Source organism: Aotus nancymaae, unplaced genomic scaffold (genome assembly GCF_030222135.1).
Source record: "Aotus nancymaae isolate 86718 unplaced genomic scaffold, 86718_ANA_hifiasm-v0.15.2.pri h1tg000009l, whole genome shotgun sequence".
Lineage (NCBI taxonomy): Eukaryota > Metazoa > Chordata > Mammalia > Primates > Aotidae > Aotus > Aotus nancymaae.
This window is the reverse complement of record NW_026988420.1, coordinates 9,912,811-9,933,539: the sequence shown is the minus strand read 5'-3', so window position 1 is coordinate 9,933,539 and position 20,729 is coordinate 9,912,811. Positions and strand designations below refer to the sequence as shown.

Genomic DNA, 20,729 nt, shown 5'->3' with positions numbered 1-20,729 from the left:
ATGTAGTTTAAAAACTTTGATTCCAGGATATATGAACAAAGGAGCTTAAAATACCTCAAATAAACAGCCCACATACTGAAAGTTCTTTAGTGCCAAAGAAACCTTTACTTGCTGTTAAAACCAAACAGCTTTTGAAGCAAACACTCAACAATAACCACAGTTTTCATGCAGTCAACCAGGCGACACAACACATGTACCTCAATCCCCAAAGAGAAATATCAGGTATCATCTTGGAGTCACAAAACACCAACCTTTTCAATCGCATGTAGTTTTCACTGGCAGCTGGTCGGCATTCAGCTCTTTGTACCACTATTCCTTCCAATGACAGCTTATCTTGAATGGAAAAAAAAAAGTATTCAGAGATAGCACATCATTTTCAAGACTGTATTGACACACTAAACACAGTAATATGACAATCAAATATAGTTAATAACAAAAATCAAGAAAAAAATAGTAAAGTTTTAGGAATCTCACTGGTCAGAATAGAGAGAAACCTTATTCTTGGCCTAGTAACAAACTGGGTTCCTGTCAGATTTGTTTATTAGGCTGCTGCAGCCCTTTGCCAGTAACAGCTTTAACACATTTACCTCCTTCTAAATAAGATGGCTTAAAAGGGCATAAAATCAAATTAAAGAGTATAAAGGCTATCATCTTTGACAAAGAAGTAACTTCTGAAAACACAGCTAGTCTAAACCACTAAATCAAAGACCATTTGTGTGTGTAAATAAAATTCTCAAATACCTTGTGACCAGAACAGCCAGCCCAGAAAATACTGTGACACTGGGCAGGTCCACTGTCTGGGTTATACTGTATACCAGTTCAGCCTGCCAGTTGCTCTGACTTCTGTTTTCCTACAGAATTACAAATCTGGGCACAACAAAACAGAATCTTTAACTGCTATATTTGTCCAAACAGAATGCAATTGCCCCTATCTTTAGTAATTCTGATAGTGACCCTGACATAAAACCTAGGATAATCAGAAGAAGGAAACAAAGGCTATCATCTATTGTGTGCCTATTAGCCACCAAGCATTGTGGTGTGGTCACTTGACAGACCTTACCTTATTATATAATACTCATATAAATGTCTCATAATGGTATCAGCTTTATTATACCTTGGAAATATATGACTGTGGTTAGAAACAGTTAAGATTCAGTTATATTTCCACAAGAATTCACCTGGGTTTTAAGAAGAGACTCAGGAAATTCCCTGGCTCATCAGTAGTATATTTATGATTCATCTTTTCAGAGAGAATTACTTCATTCATTCCACTAACATTAGCAAAATGTCTGCTATGCAAAAGGCCCCATCTAGGCATTGTGGAATCAGGATGATTAAGACATAGTACTGTTTTCAAGAAGCATATAGTTCACTTGGGGAGACAGACAAACTGATCAAAATATAGAACGTATACAGAACCATGTCTACATGATTTATACTAAAACATCTTTTTCTAGTGATCTTTTTGGATGTCTCCAAAATCTAGGGGACTCTGTACGTACTAATTACAAATATACTGTATATAATCAATGTCCCTGGGGTCCGTTAATGCAACATTTGCAACAAATCTCAAGTAGATTTAGAAAATGCAATGATGAGAAGCATGACTACCTTACACCAAAATATGGCAGGAAGAAAATCTCTTAAAAGCCATAATTGTTTTATACTAAAGTTTAAATCCTAAAAATAATTTCCTCTCATTAATTTATCTAATAAAATTAAAATTTGAATTTTCTTAAAGCAAAAAAATCTTATATTCAAGTTTGCCTCTTACTGAAGCTAAAAGTTCTATCAAGAAAAATTCTTTAGTCATCACAACAGTAGCAAGCTTTGGGAAATTCTGATGTATCAAATGTCTTAAATGCATGAGGAAAGTCCAATAAAGGAAGACAATTAAAAAAAAATAAATCGCCAGGCGCAGTGGCTCACGCCTGTAATCCCAGCACTTTGGGAAGCTGAGGCGGACGGATCAAGAGGTCAGGAGATCAAGACCATCCTGGTCAACATGGTGAAACCTTGTCTCTTCTAAAATACAAAAAGTTAGCCAGGCATAGTGGCGTGCACCTGTAGTCCTAGCTGCTCAGGAGGCTGAGGCAGGGGAATTGCTTGAACCCGGGAGGTGGAGGTTGCAGTGACTTGCACCCGCTTGCACATTATTGCTGTTAATTATATATCCCATTCATTAATATAGAAACATTTACTTAAAACTAGTTTGTTGGCCCAGTTTAAAAGACCATAAATACTTGAAAAATTATTCCGTTTATTTTCATACATTTATTAAATATTTACTGAGTGCCTTCTATGTAAAAGATAACGCAAGAGTACGTCAGGAACAACAAGTGAAACATAGCTCCTACCCTCAAGGAGCACAGACTTTCTCGTGCTACTGCACTCCAGCCTGGTGACAGAGCAAGACTCCATCTCAAAAAAACACAAAAATAAATAAAAATAAAAATCTAGACTACTATCCCTGCAAATAAATAATTTAGTCACACATCGTTGAAACTAAAAGAGCTACTGATATGATCTGGCTCTGTGTCCCCACCCCAAATCTCATCTCAAATTGTAATCCTCACGTATCAAGGGAGGGAGGTGACTGGATCATGGGAGCAGTTTCCCCTATGTTGTTCTCGTGATAATGAGTGAGTTCTCACTGGCAGCTTTTTCCTGCGCTCTCACTTATCCCTCCTGCCACCTTGATGCCTGCTTCCCGTTCGCTTTCCACCACGAATGTAAGTTTCCTGAGGCCTCCTGAGGTATGGAAAACTGTGAGTCAATTAAACCTCTTTCTTTTATAACCACTCAATCTCAGGCATTTCTTTACAGCAGTGTGAAAATTGACTAATATAGCTACCTTTTTAAAATTTTTTATTTTTTTTTTTGAGAGGGAGTTTCGTTCTCGTTGCCCAAACTGGAGTACAATGGCGCTATCTCAGCTCACCGCAACCCCTGCCTCCTGGGTTCAAGCAATTCTCCTGCCTCAGCCTCCTGAGTAGCTGAGATTACAGGCATGTGTAACCACACCTGGCTAATTTTGTATTTTTAGTAGAGATTGGGTTTCTCCATGTTGGTCACACTGGTCTCAAACTTCCGACCTCAGGTGATTCGCCTGCCTCGGCCTCCCCAAAGTACTGGGATTACAGGCGTGAGCGACTGCGCCCAGCCTATAGCTACCTTTTAATAAGTGAACGCTCCCCACTTCTTTAGCAGTACTTACTCTAGGTGGACAAGCTGAATTTAATTTTCAGTAAAAGGTTTGTGCTATCAACCATCTCCATATGACTAGAAATCAGGTCCACAGCAACTCCCCATTTCGACTTGGCTATCACTCTCCTCACTATTCTTCAATCAAGGTCACTCACACAGAGCAATAACATTTGCTTCCTCAAACCATAATTTTCTGTCTATCATACCTTCCTTTTCAAACCTAAAATTGCTTTCAAATGGTACTCAAAGTGAAAAAAAAAAAAGTCTTCATTAGCAATGAATTTTCCCACCCACTGGATGTTCTTAAGTAACCTGACATCTCTGTTTACTGCCTTTCTCCCCTTCTCTCCTTAAATAAATTTTTAAAAGTTCAATTTGCTCCTGATGCAGCCCTCTAGGTATGATTTGCCTGCTTTCTTTTTAAAGCCTCATAGAAACACATTTTCATATTCTTTCCACTAAACCACACTTCTTGTCTTCTTCAAAACACTGCTTAAGATTTCAAAGGAAAGGTATTAAATTTTATTTTCAAAGTATTTAAAAGCACCCACTTGCACATTACTGCTGTTAATTATTTATCTTATCATTAATACAGAAACCTTTACTTAAAAGTAGTTTGTTGGCCCAGTTTAAAAGACCATAAATACTTGAAAAATTATTTTTTATTTTCATACATTTATTCAATATTTACTGAGTGCCTACTATGTAAGAGGTAATGCAAGAGTACATCAGAAACAACAAATGAAACGCAGCTGCTACCCTCAAGGAGCATAGACTTTCTCAAACGTTCTGTGGCATATATTAGTTAAAAAGTATAGATGTAAATAGCTTGATTTAGTCATTTCACACACATACATATATCAAAACATCATATTATGTACCATAAATATGCACAAATTTTACTTGTCAATTAAAAAATAAATTTTTAAAAAAACCTAAATTTAAATGTTTTTAAAAGGAAAAAAGTATATAAATCATTTTACTATATCAGAAGCACTTTTGATACACCTCTACTTAACTCACTTCTAGATTAACAAAGGCTCTCAAGTCCCTGCTATTTAATATAACCACAGATGCCCACAGCTCACCATACACTAGTGGGTAACAGGTTAATCTCTAGCACTCCCACACACTTCTGTTCAAACTATGCTGGAACTTGTTTATATTAGTTTTAATAATTATGTAATTTGATTATATGTTACATAAGCTAATTACGAGTATGGGAGGGAGTTTGGGGGGTGTTTCTATAAAGACTATGTAGAATGCTTTAGTAAGATGATATAAAGTAAGCTGTAACACATACTGTCAAATTAGGTATAGGTGAGACAACTGGAGACTGAAAGGGAAGCAAAGAAATCTAGAAAGAATCTGCATTTAGATAGTTTCACAGTGTCTAAGTTCTTGCTCCTTTTCAAAGAAACCAAAATGGAAAATCTAAACTAAATGATGGAGCCAGGTGCGGTGGCTCACACCTGTAATCTCAGAACTTTGGGAGGCCAAGGAGGGCAGATCACTTGAGGTCAGGAGTTTCAGACCGGCCCAGGTAACACAAGGAAACCCTGTCTCTACTAAAAATACAAACAAACAAACAAACAAAAATACCTGGGCATGGTGGTGCATGGCTGCAGTCCTAGCTATTTGGGAGGCTTTGTTTGAAACTGGAAGGTTGAGGTTGCAGTGAGCTGAGATCACACCACTGCATTCCTGCCTGGGCGACAGAGGGAGACTCTTCTCAAAAAAGAATTTGAGGCCGGGCGCGGTGGCTCAAGCCTGTAATCCCAGCACTTTGGGAGGCCGAGGCGGGTGGATCACGAGGTCAAGAGATCAAGACCATCCTGGTCAACATGGTGAAACCCCGTCTCTACTAATACAAAAAAAAAATTAGCTGGGCACGGTGGCGCGTGCCTGTAATCCCAGCTACTCAGGAGGCTGAGGCAGGAGAATTGCCTGAACCCAGGAGGCGGAGATTGCGGTGAGCCGAGATCGCGCCATTGCGCTCCAGCCTGGGTATCAAGAGCGAAACTCCGTCTCAAAAAAAAAAAAAAAAAGAATTTGAAAACTAAATGATGGGTTCAATTTTTGAAAAACAAAGAAAGCAGATGGTCAGTCAGTATCCTATACTCAAAGCAAAGGCCTTGTCCTACAAATATGTCAGCAACTAAATGTACATTTATTTTATTTATTTTCTGAGATGAAGTCTCACTCTGTCACCCAGGCTGGAGTGCAGTGGTGCAATCTTGGCTCACCAAAACCTCCACCTCCTGGGTTCAAGCGATTCTCATGCCTCAGCCACCTGAGTAGCTGGGATTACAGGCATACGTCACCATGCCCAGCTAATTTTTGTATTTTTAGTACAGTCGGGGTTTCACCATGGTGGCCAAACAAGTCTCGAACCCTTGACCTCATGTGATCTGCCCACCTCAGCCTTCCAAAGTGCTGAGATTACAGGTATGAGCCACTATGCCCAGCCAACTAAATGTATATTAATAAGGTTTAAGATAAAATGTTTAAGGCAGGTAGGAACTGCATATTGGTATCATTTTTATGATTTCCCATCTTTTAATTTAACTGACCAATTACTGGTTATTCCACATGAGCTGTGAGATTCTTCTGTCAAGTTGAATATGTTAAAGGTTACAAAACAAAGACATACACAGAGTACTGGGATTAAACACACATACACACACACACTCTCTCTCTCTCTCTGTCTCTGACATTATGTCGAGCTAGAGATCAAGAAGTGGTATTTTTTTTTTTTTAAGCCTCTGTTGCTGCCCAGGCTGAAGTGCAGTGGAATGATCTTGGCTCACTGCAACCTCCAACTCCTGGATTCAAGTGATTCTCCTGCCTCAGCCTCCTGAGCAGCTGGGATTACAAGTACATGCCACTGAGTCAGGCTAATTTTTATATTTTTAGTGGAGACAGGGTTTCACCATGTTGGCCAGGCTGGTCTTACACTCCTGACCTCAGGTGATCCACTCGCCTTGGCTTCCCAAAATGCTAGATTTACAGGCGTGAGGGCCCAGCCAAGCAGTTTTGAAGAGAAAGAAATGATTGTGCTGGACCTTGAAAAATTGGGGGGATTTAGATCGGGGTGGGTGGGGATAAGGAAGATGCTGAAGGTGGTGGGAATGGCATTAGCAATGGCTTCTGGTATGTGTCTGTGCTTGCTCACTCCTGTGCTTGAAATGTTCAACTAAGGGGCTTACACCACAAATTACTAGAAGGAAATGGTCTTGCCAGTACTCTGCAGAGAAGCCACACAAACTCATCCTTTGGAATGGCTCAATTCTTATCTTTGGCCATTTGTTCTTCTTTGAATTCTGGGAAATAATCTGAGATCATTTCTAAGTTCTCCTCCATACCCCTTTCTTGGCTAGATTGGTTTGTTGACTGGTTTCTGCTACTTGCAACCAAAAGAATCTTACTGAGTATGAACAGACATCTTTGATGACAGTAATTTATATATGTATATCCCACCACCTAAAATCAGAAAAAACTCGAGAGAAAATTTTAAAGGTTAAGTATATAAAGCATATCCTATAAAAAGAACTGAAGGCTTCTGGTTATGATTCTGTCACTAAACAGCAGTGTTACTCTGGAGAAGTTATTTTATATCTCTGGGCCTCAGCATCTATAATAATGACATTACTAGAATGTCTGAGATCTCTTCTAGGTCTCTTTCACTAAATAAAAACACTAGCCTTCCTCTCCAACTGAGGATGTTTTATTATTTCATTAGGGTTCATTTTGTTTGCTCTAGTACTTTCCGAAAGACATAGATATAATTAAATTTTTTTTGAGTAAAAAGAGAACAACAACAAAATGTTAAGAAGCTGCCCAAGGCTTGAAAATATTTAAACTTGTGCTCTATGCTGGATTGCCCTACCCTATATCTGAACTTGAGATATACTCTACATCAAAGAACTGAGGAGAAATGATACTGGCACTTTTTTTTACAAAGGCATCCCTAGTTTCAACAAGTTAAAGTAAGCAGCAACACTGCTTATTAGCATTGGAATGTAAGTAATGAAATCAGGTATGTTAGGAAGTCTTAGGCATCAGGAAGTTACACGCATTCATTTCCACAAGACCTTCTGGATCCAGTTGAATGTGGAGGCCTTTAAGAGGACTTCCAACTCCTGTAAAAACACAGACCAGAGGACTACTAACCAACATTTCAGGCGGATCCTCCAGACTTCAAAGTCACTCTTCTAACTCTTAATTACATCATATCTGTGTCGACACTCTCTGGGAAAAGACTGAAGAAATAATCTTTTCAAGAAGCAGGTACATTTAAAAGGTAAACCATTTTTAATATTCCTAGTAGTCTCCATTTTTCTCATTTAAATTATGTTCCTAGAAGTGTTTTTGTCTGTGGTTCTCAGGTGAGGTCTATTAATAAAAGATACTAGCATCTTAACAAACCAGTTAAGCAAACTTTCTATCCCTATATCATTAAAAAGCTGGTCTTTAATCAAATTGTGAAGTGATGTTCCAATCTCTATTCGATCTTCAGGAATTCTGCTGTGCATGATGGCTCAGGCCTGTAATCCTAACCCTTTGGGAGGCTGATACAGGAGGATAGCTTGAGCCTAGCCCAGGCAACAAAGTGAGACCCAGTCTCCATAAAAAAAATAAAAAAATTAGCCAGGTGTGAGGCACATCCCTGTGGCCCCCAGCTACACAGGAGACTAAGGCAGGAGGATCACCTGAGCCCAGGAGGTTGAGGTTGCAGTGAGCTGTGATAATATCACTACACTCCAGCCTGGGTGACAGAGTAAGACCTTGTAACAAGAAATAAAATTTAATTTTATAAAAGTTATAAAATAATTTGCCTAATTTTAACATCAAACAGTCACACTGTTTTGTCTCTCCCTCTATCTCCTCTATCTCCCTGCAAAACTCTTTCGTTCCTCCCTGTCTGTTAATTTTACTTTCTTGTTATACGGAGGGAATAGCTCACAGAACTACTCAAATATTTTATCAACTATAAGATGCTATCGCCCAGTGTGGTGGTTCACGCCTGTAATCCCAGCACTTTGGGAGGCTGAGGCGGGTGGATCACGAGGTCAAGAGATCGAGACCATCCTGGTCAACATGGTGAAACCCCGTCTCTACTAAAAGTACAAAAAATTAGCCGGGCATGGTGGTGCGTGCCTGTTGTCCCAGCTACTCAGGAGGCTGAGGCAGGAGAATTGCTTGAAACTGGAAAACGGAAGTTGCAGTGAGCCGGGATCGCGCCACTGAACTTCAGCCTGGTGATAGAGCGAAACTCTGTTTCAATAAAAAAAAAAAAAAAAAGATGCTATCATTTGTAATATAAACCATTATTTTATGTGCTACCAAGACAAAATACTGTCACTAAACTTTGACAAGTTAATGATGTTAAAATGTACCTCAGTTACAAAAATGGTAAATATGAAAAAAATGTGTGATATGATAGAGTTCTCCATCCCTAATTTACAACTCCTCCCTACTCTGTAAGAAATCAATTTGCTCCCTTGAGCCATCATATCCTGTTCTGTTCAGGCCCTCTTCTCTCTCCTCCACACCATCTCATCCCTGAAGACACCAGAGGATGTTAAGTGCTGAGGAAACAGAAGGAAAGTGGCAGAGGCACGCCTCTGGCAACAGAGACTCTCTTTATTCACCTACTTCATACCTGTAGTACCTTTACAAGGGTTTTCAAAGTTATGCCCCTCATTTTGAGATTATAGATAATGGTTATTAGCTTAAAATATCTTTTTCCCGAAGAGAAAGTAAAATTGCATTTTGCCAAATAGCACTATAAAAATTAGTTCTGTACAATATTGTAATTTTAATGTTCATTTGATGCCTTATATAAGTGCTGTGCTCATCTGGTTACAATATAATTTTCCAGTAAATAATAATGCATAGGTCATATTTCAAAAAAACCTTCGTTTTAAAAAACTTAAGGTATAACTGCTGCTTACAAAATTATAAAACACAGGTTTCCCTGAAATACTCATTCCCAAAGTACATTTAAAACATGAATTAATGTGATTCGCAAATTACCAAGATTACCTCTGTAGTGAAAATCAAAGAAATGTGGAATGGAATTTCTCCTGAACTTCTGCGCTAGTCTGTTGTTTTTATTTATACTCCTTTTAACACATAGTGCCTTATTTTTTCTACACTCCCCAAATGAGGCTAAAACATTTGCCAATGTAGGCAATTTTCCCGGGCTTCCTTGAAGACACAGTTCAATGCTGCAAAATACTTACAGCTGTATTCTTTGTGCTGGAATGACATGTTCACATGACCTTCTGGTCTAAGGTTATGTTCTATTAGTCCTAGGAAGGTTCAAGCACTCTACACAGTTTGTGAGATGCTGTGGTCAATCAGTTACATAAAGTGGCCGCCACAGTACTTTTATTAGTACAATACCAGTCCCAGACAGCATTTAAAGCAGATAAATTAAATATTTTGAAACATAACTAAAATTTGGACATTTAAAAAGAATTACATTCAAGAGAAAATCTTGATTCTTAAAATATGTCAATACATTAGACAGTGTAATTTATTTTTAACACATAAAAGAAGCCAACACAAAATATTCGTTGCTGAATCAAAATGAATGCTGCTTACGTTCAATGCTATTGACAGGAGGCTATGAAGAAGCAAGCACATGCTAAAAACAAAACTCAGCTTGTGAAAGGCAGAGGAAGGTCAAAACACAACAAACCAAAAAATGTGGAGAAGTCCAAGGCAGAGACATAGTGTCAGGTTTAAATAAAAAATTGACAGCAGCTTCTCTAGCTTTTACTTTCTTTCTAGGGTAATGCGAACAAAATCCTTTTAAAAGACAAGCATAGACGCATGCAGCTGACAACAAGTAAGATTTGATAGAAGAGGAGAATGTGGAGACAGAAGCTCCCTGTTCTTAACAAAAGCAGCTTCTAAGACCTCCCTTTTCCTTGAAGAGTGTTTGAATTTTACAGAGGAGTAACCTGTTAAGTCTAGAAATATCACACCTTTTGTATCTTCCAATCAGGAGAGAAACCCTCCTGGTAAGATTCCACTTCCTTCCACGGCATGGGAATATCTCTGACATATAAATGGAGGAAGTGTATATACTACAATGATGTCCTGCATCAATCATGGGAGACAAAGACGTCATTTCCCAAAAGGAGTTGGTAGAAAAGATGGGAATTCCTGCTACTGGCCTGGAATGAGTTCTGCCTTATGCAGATGGTAGGACATTAGCATTATCTCATAGTGGAAGGTTCTGCCAGAATTGAGTTAGGCATTGGATCCAACTAATTATAGGATATACTCATACCAAGGACCAGTTTTAATTCTCAAAGTTAGTTATGTATGATTAAAGATGTCTAAGACAGAAGTGATCAAGCTCTAATAAAGAGTTAAGGTACTGAGTAGGAAACAGGACCCCAATCTTTCAAAATTTTTTTATATTTTTGCCTGCAAAGGCAGAGCTAATTTTTGACATGTATGCTTTAAACCCTTCTGTTGAAACCACTGAGTAATTCCAGTTTGTATCTGCAATGAGGCAGAGAAACACAGTCCCATGATTCAGGGATGTCTCCCTTGGTACAGGTACTGGAACACCATTTTTAATAGTTTTAGGGCTGTAGAGACCTTACTGATACTACCTCAGACAAGCAATACCCACTCCCCACCCCCTAGCAAGTAAATAAAAATTTAGAATAGACTAAAAAGAGGTAATCTGGCTTTCTCCTGAGGGGCATGTGTACCACCACAGGCAGAAAAGATCAACAAACTGTAATTTCCATGAATTGCAGTCATCATGATTTACTGGAGGTAATATGGAGTAACAGGGATACAGTGGGGCCTACTTGATGCCATTTTTTTTTTTTTTGAAACAGGGTCTCACTGTGTTGCCCAGGCTGGAGGGCAGTGGGGCTATCTGGACTCATTGCAACCTCCACCTCCCGGGCTCAGGCGATTCTCCTGCCTCAGCCTCCCAAGTAGCTGGCACTACAGGCATACACTAATGCACCCAGCTAATTGTTTTCTGAATTTTTGGTAGACAAGGGGTTTCCCTATGTTGGCCAGGCTGGTCTCAAACTCCTGGCCTCCAGTAATCCACCCGCCTTAGCCTCCCAAAATGCTGGGATTACAGTCGTGAGCCAACATGCCCAGCCTCCATTTTTCTTTCTTAAGTCTGCAAATTGTGGCAAAGAGGACACAAAAGTCCTATAGATTTGTATTAGCCAGGCATTAAGACAAGGCTTCAGTTACACTATCATTGCCAGGCCATGGTGGCAAAGAAATCATACATGTCAACTTTGGAAAAGCCAAGAACACCAGAGTGAAGTCTAGAGTGAGAAAAAGCAATCAAGGAGAAGAGGCACAAGATGGAATGGTTCAGGGTCTGTTCAGACAAGCCTGCAGAAGCCAGGAGCACTCATCAATCGTTCTGAAAAGCTGGCAGCAGAAACCAGACACACTGAGTAGGAAACAGGACCCCAACCTTTCAAAATTTTTTATCTTTCTGCCTGCAAAGGCAGACAAAATCTTCCTTTGAGTTAGGAAGTGTAAGTTGGCCCTGGAGTGATGACTGAAGAGGTCAGCAGTCCCACTTCCAGCAGTCCTGCCTCACTCCTGCTCTCTCATCACCCCATGGAAGCCCATCCTCCAAAAGCAGTAGTATTGGGTTTTCCCCATGACGACATCTATAGACAGGCCAAATAGAGTGTAAGGAACCAGACCCAGAGTACATAGTATCCATCCACGTCACTTGATTTAAACAAGCAAGAACTTGCTAGCACAGTCTCCATCACTATACTACAGTTATATTGCACTAATTCTGGTATCCTATAAAGTTCAAAAAAAGAGAACTATACCTGTAAATGAAATTGTTATGCCTTTTTGATTTTGCTATTATATGATGCTACTCATGTGCAGTGACTATCTGTAATAACATAAGAAGAATTCCATGAATATACATCCAAAGTTGTATCCCTTTTCCCTCAAAATCTATTCAGTATTTCTTAAAAAGCTGTATTGACAGAAATGACAATCTAAAAAAGCAAAATCAAGACATACATGAGATTGTCAGAATGTAAGAGTAGGTAGGTCGTAAGTGCTGCAGGACTGAAAAGAAGTCTTAGCCAAAATGTTGGCTTTGCTGTAAAGTCCTAGATAACACACTAAAATTTCTCTGGAATGCAATTTTGTCTTTGGTGAAATGAGGAAGTTGAATTTCATAGTTTCTAAGCAAAAACACAGCTCTAAAAGCATGATGCCTTAGTTTTCTAGTTCGATTTCAATGAACTTTTGATAATCTCAATAATACATAAATGTTAACATCAAGATCACTTTAAGAATATAATTTTTTATATCTGAAAATCTCACATTGTTTAAAGAAAATAAAAAGTATGCATTTTAGAAGAATCTCTTCCAGTACTTCTATGTCAACATACAGTTAAATAATTTAAAATACTTTTAATGCAAGAGAAATATAAACTAAAGTCTAACTTTTAGCAGCGCGGCCCAGCATAGCGGCTTCTGCCTGTAATTTCAGCGCTTTGGGAAGCTGAGGTGGGCAGATCCTTTGAATCCAGCAGTTTGAGACCAGTCTGGGCAACATGACAAAAACTTTTCTCTACAAAAAATATAAAAAAACAAAAACAAAAAACAATGTAGTTCCTCAGAATAATTTAGCAGATAGGCTAAATAATAGTACTGAGGACAATGTTCACATTTCCTACCACTGAGCCTTTCAATGGTAGAAATGAAAGCTCAGAACCCTAAATTGCTTTGGAAGGGAAGTTACAGGGGATAGAGGAAAAAGACATGGGGAGTAGAGGGTGACATCACTCACACTGTTTCAGCTCCCAAGTTGAAAAACAAGGTTAGGCTTTGGTGGTTTCTTTTGCCCACTGTGAAACAAACAAAGAGGAACAAACTAACTTACTCATGACACTATTTTGTAGCAGGTATTCTGAATCTATATTGTTCTCCTATCTTCCTATTGCATATGTGCACATGCATATACACAGTTATAGTATTTTCTACACTTGTCCTAGTCTTTGTTCAGCACAAAAGCAGGCTTCAAGTGAAACAAGTTCATGCATTTCCCACAGAAAATCTTAACCAAAAAAAGTAAGTGATTACTGTAAAGCCTATTTGATTTTTTTTTTTTTTTTTTACTTTTAGGGTAAAAATAAAATAAATAATAAAACATAAAAAAATTTTCTTAACATCCTTTAACAAAGATCTCCAAATCAGAATCACACGCAAATCCAATTAAATTCAAGTGTAGTGTCACAAGTAGCACATTAAGTATTCTTATTTGTGTCTCAAAAATGACTAGACCATTGTGAAATGTGTGACTTTTTCCGGGAAAGAAAATTCTATACACCTAAGATTTTCATCTTACGTTTCCTACTCATATTTACTTTAAAAAGATGACACTAAATCAATATACATTATTTTCTGAAAGATGACAATATTATTCAATATTAAGCCTGCCTGATTAAAAAATAACTTAGGCATTTAGGAATAGTTAAAAATTTACATTTGGCTGAAGAAGATCCACATTTGGATCTGTTTAATTGACAAGAGGAAATTCAATTTACTCTGAGTAACTCTTATTATTCAAAGGATAGACATGAAAATCCTTTCAAAACAAATCCCTTCCCTGATACAGTTAAATGCAAATTCTCTTTTCCGTCTTACTCCAGAAAGCTCCTGCATACATAGGCTGATACGCCACCTACTGCAAAACTGAGCTGACAGCGCAGGCGATGCTGCCAGCATTTCCATTCCATCACCAGGCTGGGGCTGAATAAAGCCGTGCTTCTGTGGTAGTGTTTCTTTTTAAAAAATCTCAAAGCCAAGAAGAACAAGCTGAAATAGTATCTGCAAAAAATGGAGCGTAAAATAAACAGAAGAGAAAAAGAAAAGGAGTATGAAGGGAAACACAACAGCCTGGAAGATGCTGATCAAGGAAAGAACTGCAAATCCACACTGATGACCCTCAACGTTGGCGGATATTTATACATTACTCAAAAACAAACACTGACCAAATACCCAGACACTTTCCTTGAAGGTATAGTAAATGGAAAAATCCTCTGCCCGTTTGATGCTGATGGTCATTATTTCATAGACAGGGATGGGCTCCTCTTCAGGCATGTCCTAAACTTCCTACGAAATGGAGAACTTCTATTGCCCGAAGGGTTTCGAGAAAATCAACTTCTTGCACAAGAAGCAGAATTCTTTCAGCTCAAGGGACTGGCAGAGGAAGTGAAATCAAGGTGGGAGAAAGAACAGCTAACACCCAGAGAGACTACTTTCTTGGAAATAACAGATAACCACGATCGTTCACAAGGACTGAGAATCTTCTGTAATGCTCCTGATTTCATCTCAAAAATAAAGTCTCGCATTGTTCTGGTGTCCAAAAGCAGGCTGGATGGATTTCCAGAGGAGTTTTCAATATCATCAAATATCATCCAATTTAAATACTTCATAAAGTCTGAAAATGGCACTCGACTTGTACTAAAGGAAGACAACACCTTTGTCTGTACCTTGGAAACTCTTAAGTTTGAGGCTATCATGATGGCTTTAAAGTGTGGTTTTAGACTGCTGACCAGCCTGGATTGTTCCAAAGGGTCAATTGTTCACAGCGATGCACTTCATTTTATCAAGTAATTACCTGTGTCACGAACAAAGGCAACAAGCATGCAGCCAGCAAGCTTCGGAAAACTACAGCATCAAAGGCATCCCAAATAACGTGCCCAGCTAGCTCTGTACTACAGAGCCCTGCTACTAATCAATTACTGTGAGCTAACGGTATGTAAATTCTATCGCTAAAGATGTCCTTCCTCTGGGGTGTTCCTGCTGATCAGACTCTTTCACCTAAAATGAAAACAGTAACCTTCTATATACTGTAAATAAAGACTGAATGCTTTTGCTATTTGTTTATTTGTCCCTAAGCTGTCTTTTAATCAGAATGTCTTGGGTATTTGCACAAAAAACAAAGCATGTACATTATCGATTGTTCATTTAAGGAAATGGTAATAAAATATTTTAAGGGGCTATTAAGATTTAAAATCCTTTCTACTATGGCAAAAATCTACAAAGAAACTGAGCTGGTAAAATTAACCACCTGGAGCAAAACAGATGTGCAGATCTAACTAAAACAGAGCTGTAGTGAAACAAAATGAGATTGTAAGAAGGCATTAAGGCTACTGATTTGATTTTTCATAGCAGGCACCAAAAGCTTATATTCACAGTTCCCGTGTTTCATAGTAGAATTATAGCTGGATTGATATTTTGCTGAAAATTCCTAGAAAATTGCTTGATGACAATAAAAAGTAAATAAAAGCACTGCTACCTTCTTTGATTGTATCAATGATTATAATAAAAAGTTACAACTCACTTTAAAAGCAAACAGTACCACTTGATGATTTTGCACAAAATTATGCATTGATGTAGTAGTCAACCGGCAGGCTACAGTAACCCTGGCTGGTCTTGGAAGTAACAAAAACAAATTCAATTCTTTGCAGGCTAAGTTCTCACAAAGCATGGATAACTTAGACTCACAGAGTATGTGTTATTAGAATAATAAAGGAGTTCATTTTCACAATCACCCTAAGTATCTGTTTATTTTTCAAGCTCAAAAATATTAAATGAACATCACTAAACATTATTCTTATGAAAGAATTTTGATTGTTTTCAATGCCTTTTTGGATGCTAAATCTCAGACTCAATGAGTTAACATTACTTCATACCAAACAAAAAATTATTTTTAAAAATTAAGTTTTATGTATGGCTGCATTTCAATGAAGTAATCTACAAACTTAACTTTAAATGAGTGCATTTTCCCCCTGCAAAGGACAGTTAAATCATTTCACTTGTTCTTTGACTTCTAAGAACAAATTAAACTTAAATTTGCTCCTTTAAAATTAAACCATTAGATCTGGTAACTAAATCTTAATTTTAGTAAGTCTCAAGAAGATGTCTGAAAATCTTGACTGGGGTTACATAAATTAGCATATATGCCAAAAGTTTGATTACTCATAAAAACTTACAGTAAGTAAAGCTAATATTCATTTCCAGAACTATAACTGACTACTAGTTACAAAGTCTAATGTAATGTAAAAGTTGGCTGTATATACTAAAAGAAACTTTTTAAAATCTATTCTACAAAAAATTCCTTCAAAAAAATCACATTTAAAAACCAAATTCCACATCAGCTACACAATATTTTTATGTATACTAAGAAAAACAGATTTCTCCTAAAACATTTTTTACATACTTTAAAACAGCTTAATCAAGACTGAGCAAAACTATAAAAACAAGAATTATAAAGTTTATTTTAATAGCCACTATAATTGAACTGTTTTATATGCCTCTCCAACTTATGAGTTGACTTTTCCTTGGCATTTGGACTTTGGTAATGAAAAAAAGGTAGTGATTTAATGTCAGAGCAAGATTTTCTCTAAAAAGATTCATTACAGAGAATAAAAAAAACACTGACATATCTTTTTACAGGAGATATAGCTGAACAGATCTCCTTAGAACCATTACAAATAAGGTTTTTCATCAAATCAAAAAGTAGAATTTAACTACTTTAAGTTATTATTGATAGAAACCATTTTTATGTAACATCTTTTAGAAATTGTATCTGGACACATTTAATTCCTCCTCACACTTCTAATAAGTCACAATATTCTAAAACAATTTAGTAATCTAAAAGGAAATCTCACTAGACTGACTACCCTTGTAACTTTTTATAAATGTACCTTTTTAAATTTCAAATTACTTGTACTTGCATTTATATATTCAAGTGTCTAAATATTGTGATCTAAGTATACAGAAAATATCTATATTTTAATATTAGTATTTTCTAAACATATTTAGAAATACTTTCTATTCAAGAAACTCAAGAAATCATAAAAAATGTCAATTATAAGTCAGAGTGACGATTTCATAGTATTTTTGTTAGCAGTCACTGAAGAATTTCTTTCTCAAAATTTTTCTCATAAGTAAATATTGTTCCAAAAACAAATCACAAAGTAACTCTTTTTCAAAAGAAAGGTAATAAAAAAGTAGGTTACTATAGTTGCCATGAGCCAAACATATATCTCTTACATTTGGAATTATCCCACGCAGTGATTCTAGCACCATCCTTAAACTGTGAAAAGTGTATGGTTTTTACTATATTTTTAAAATGTATACATGGTGGTATACAGAACAAATGAAACAATTTGTTCTGTATATATGGTGGTATACAGAGCAAATGAACAAACAAAACAAATGAAAAATAATTTTCAAATAATTCAAGGAAGATAACTACCATGCCAGACTGAAGATGATGTTACTGAATCAGCTTATTCAGTTTGTCTTTTTTTTAAAGAAAATTACTCCAATTAGTCACGCATTGTGGCATACACCTGTAATCTCAGCTACTTGAGAGGCTGAGGCGAGAGGATCGCTTGAACCAGGAGACAGAATTTGCAGTGAGCCGAGATCACACCACTGCATTCCAGCCTGGGTGACAGAGCAAGACTCTCCATCTCAAAACAAAAAAAAATTACTTATAGTTCAAATGCTACTTACTTTTAGGGTGATAATAAAAGGTAACATTTATTAAGCATTTTACTACGTGCCAGACACCATGCTATGAACATACATTCTCTCAATTAAACTTCAAACAATTCTAAGAAAGGTATTATTACTCTTTCCTTTTTACTGATGAAGAAATGGAGACTTAGGTGGTTAAGTAACCTGCCCAGGATTACATAGTTATAAAGGGTTGGAACCAAGATTTGAAGCCCAGGTATACCAGTACCTGAGCCAAAAGAAACTGTGTCTGATTTTGCAAGCCACTTATATCCCTAACACCTAGAACGTGGCAGAAAACAGGCACTCATAAGGTAGTTGTTGAATACAGTATACCAAAATATAGGTTTGCCTCACTTGACACAATCTTCCAATGCAAGTATTCCTAAAATGTTGAGTGAAAAACTGAATTTTAGAACAGCAATATTTTTAATGTCATGTCATTTTAAAAACAGGTGAATCATCCAACTCACAACAGTAAAGAATATCACAAATTTGTCTGCTGGTGAATCTAAGATTTTTTACAGAGCAAGTTTGCTGAAAAATAGGCTAACTTTTTAATGACTGTATAATCCACAGAACTGACATATTAGGAGAAAAAAACACGGCACAGTGAAACACACATGGGCTCTGGAGTCAGATTTGGGTTCTAATTCCATTAACTTCCACTAACTTGCTTACATGACTATAAGCAAGATCCTTAACTCTATAAAATGTCAACATCCTCACAGTAAAATAGGGATAATAATGATTATTTGATAGGGCTTTTGCAAAGTTTAAATTAAATTCTAAATTGTATGTAAAGTACCTCACCTTCACAGACTTTTGATAAAGCACTTATTATTATCTTGTTCAGTAAAAAGCATTTTCATGATATAACCATGAATAGGTCACCCCAAAATGCACATTTACATTGATTAGGCTTTCTACTTAGACATGAACAGAATGGAGAACTTTTAACAAGCCCATGCTTAACTCTGTGACGAAATACTACAAAACATAAGACTGTACTTTAAATTGCTATAGGCGAACACAGTTTTCATTCTATTTATTTAAAATACATATAATAGGTTTCTTGGGACTTTTATTTTCTAGCTTCATGTCAAAATCTACAATAACAAAATAATCATAGCAGCTGTTTTGTCACCAATTTAAAATCAGACAGGGCCGGGCACAGTGGCTCACACCCATAATCCCAGCAATTTGGGAGGCCGAGGTGGGCAGATCACTTGAAGACAGGAGTTCAAGACCAGCATAACCAACATGGTGAAACCTCATCTCTACTAAAAATACAAAAATTAGTCGGGCATGGTGGTGCACACCTGTAATCTGAGCTACTTGGGAGGCTGAGGCACAAGAATCACTAGAATTCAGGAGATGGAGGTTGCAGTAAGCTGAGATCGTGCTACTGCACTCCAGCCTGAGTAACAGAGCGAGAGTCCATCTCAAATAAATAAATAAAATCAGTCACAAGTAATATATGTGATAATGCTATTTTAAAGATACGCCTATCTAATAAATTATGAACATTTTAAACTGCAATGCTGTTAGTCAAGGTTAAAATTACAGCATCAAGTCAAGGTTAAAATTACAGAATCATAATTAATCATTGCTATTAAAGGAAAGATGTAATATGAAGGACTATCCAAAACAGCATGCAACTTAGAAATCATTTGTATTTAGCTTTGAAATATGCAATGGCTTATTCTGTGTAGACTTATCATCCTAATCATATTTTGCTTAAGCTAACATGAAGATTAATTTGTTTCTATCAACAAATACGAAGGGAGTGGTGATAAAGAAAAATAGGATAAGCAAAGAGAAATATTTAAGATGAATCTAAAAAATTTTATGCCTAAAAATTTTTATGCCTAAAAAAATTTATGAAGAGGTGGACTGTATTTCTACTTCTTCTCTTAAAAAAATACATAATGGTTCAATAGTTTCTAGCAAACAAAAAGCATGAACACTTATAAGTTGTTATAAATGACTATATTTAATAAAAGTTTTCTAACAATGCAAAAATGTACATTAAGCATAGTATAATAAAATACAGAAATTCTAGTTTTATTTCAACCACTATTTTAGAAAAAAATACTGAATTGGATATTAAAGAATGAGACAATTATAATATACCCCTTTTAAGTTTTTTAAATATAAATTTAAAAATATATATATTTTCATAGAGATGGAATCTCACTTTGTTGCCCAGGCTGGTCTCGAACTCCTGGGTTCGAGCAATTCTCTTGCCTCAGCCTCCCAAAGTGCTGTGATTACAAGCATGAGTCATGGTCAACATATCCCTTTATAAATGTTTTAAAATCCTGCTCCATATCATAAAATATAAGACATTTAACCTTAAAGCATAACAGGTTTTTCCGAAACTATAATTCCAGAATATTCAGTTACATTTAAAAGCAAGTTTTAATAGTAATTTTATTTTAAAAACCAGTTAACTTTTGAAAATTCCTTTTTAAAAACAGGCCCAACTTTTCAAGAGTAATTTTGATTATTGTCCTGTAGGATATTTAGCACATATTTATTTATTGAAGTATAAAACTGAGGAAGTCTACTAATTCTTCATTGCAACACACTAGATTTTTGCCTTGTTAAAACAGATATTTATTAACTACTTTTAAGGTTCTTAAAAAAATGTTGAATGATACTAATTTTGCTATCAGTGGTTGCTTGATTTGACAATATTCTATCACTTAATGTTATTTTTCAAAGAACCAGACCATTTAGCACTTACATTAGGTATCACAGCATTTGACAAATTTTTATTTATTTTTTAAAATATTAAAAATAGGCTGTGCACCATGGCTCACTCACGCCTGTAATCCCAGCACTTTGGGAATTAGAGGTGGGTAGATCACTTGAGGTCAGGAGTTCAAAACCAGCCTGGTCAACATGGTAAAACCTCATCTCTGCTAAAAATACAAAAT

General features: G+C 36.6%; 2 protein-coding genes across 2 annotated transcripts in view; one reads left to right on the top strand and one right to left on the bottom strand.

The window, feature by feature from the left end:
• GTF2F2 (general transcription factor IIF subunit 2) overlaps positions 1-20,729 on the bottom strand; it is a 156,375-nt gene that overhangs the window by 62,410 nt on the left and 73,236 nt on the right. Inside the window, exon 5 of the mRNA XM_012465187.3 lies at positions 252-333. Coding sequence (XP_012320610.1) covers positions 252-333 — 82 coding nt within the window. The remainder of the gene's footprint in view (positions 1-251; positions 334-20,729) is intronic.
• On the top strand, positions 13,969-15,135 carry KCTD4 (potassium channel tetramerization domain containing 4). Its single transcript, XM_012465186.2, has one exon. The coding sequence runs from the start codon at positions 14,089-14,091 to the stop codon at positions 14,866-14,868; it is 780 nt and encodes a 259-aa protein (XP_012320609.1). The 5' UTR covers positions 13,969-14,088; the 3' UTR covers positions 14,869-15,135.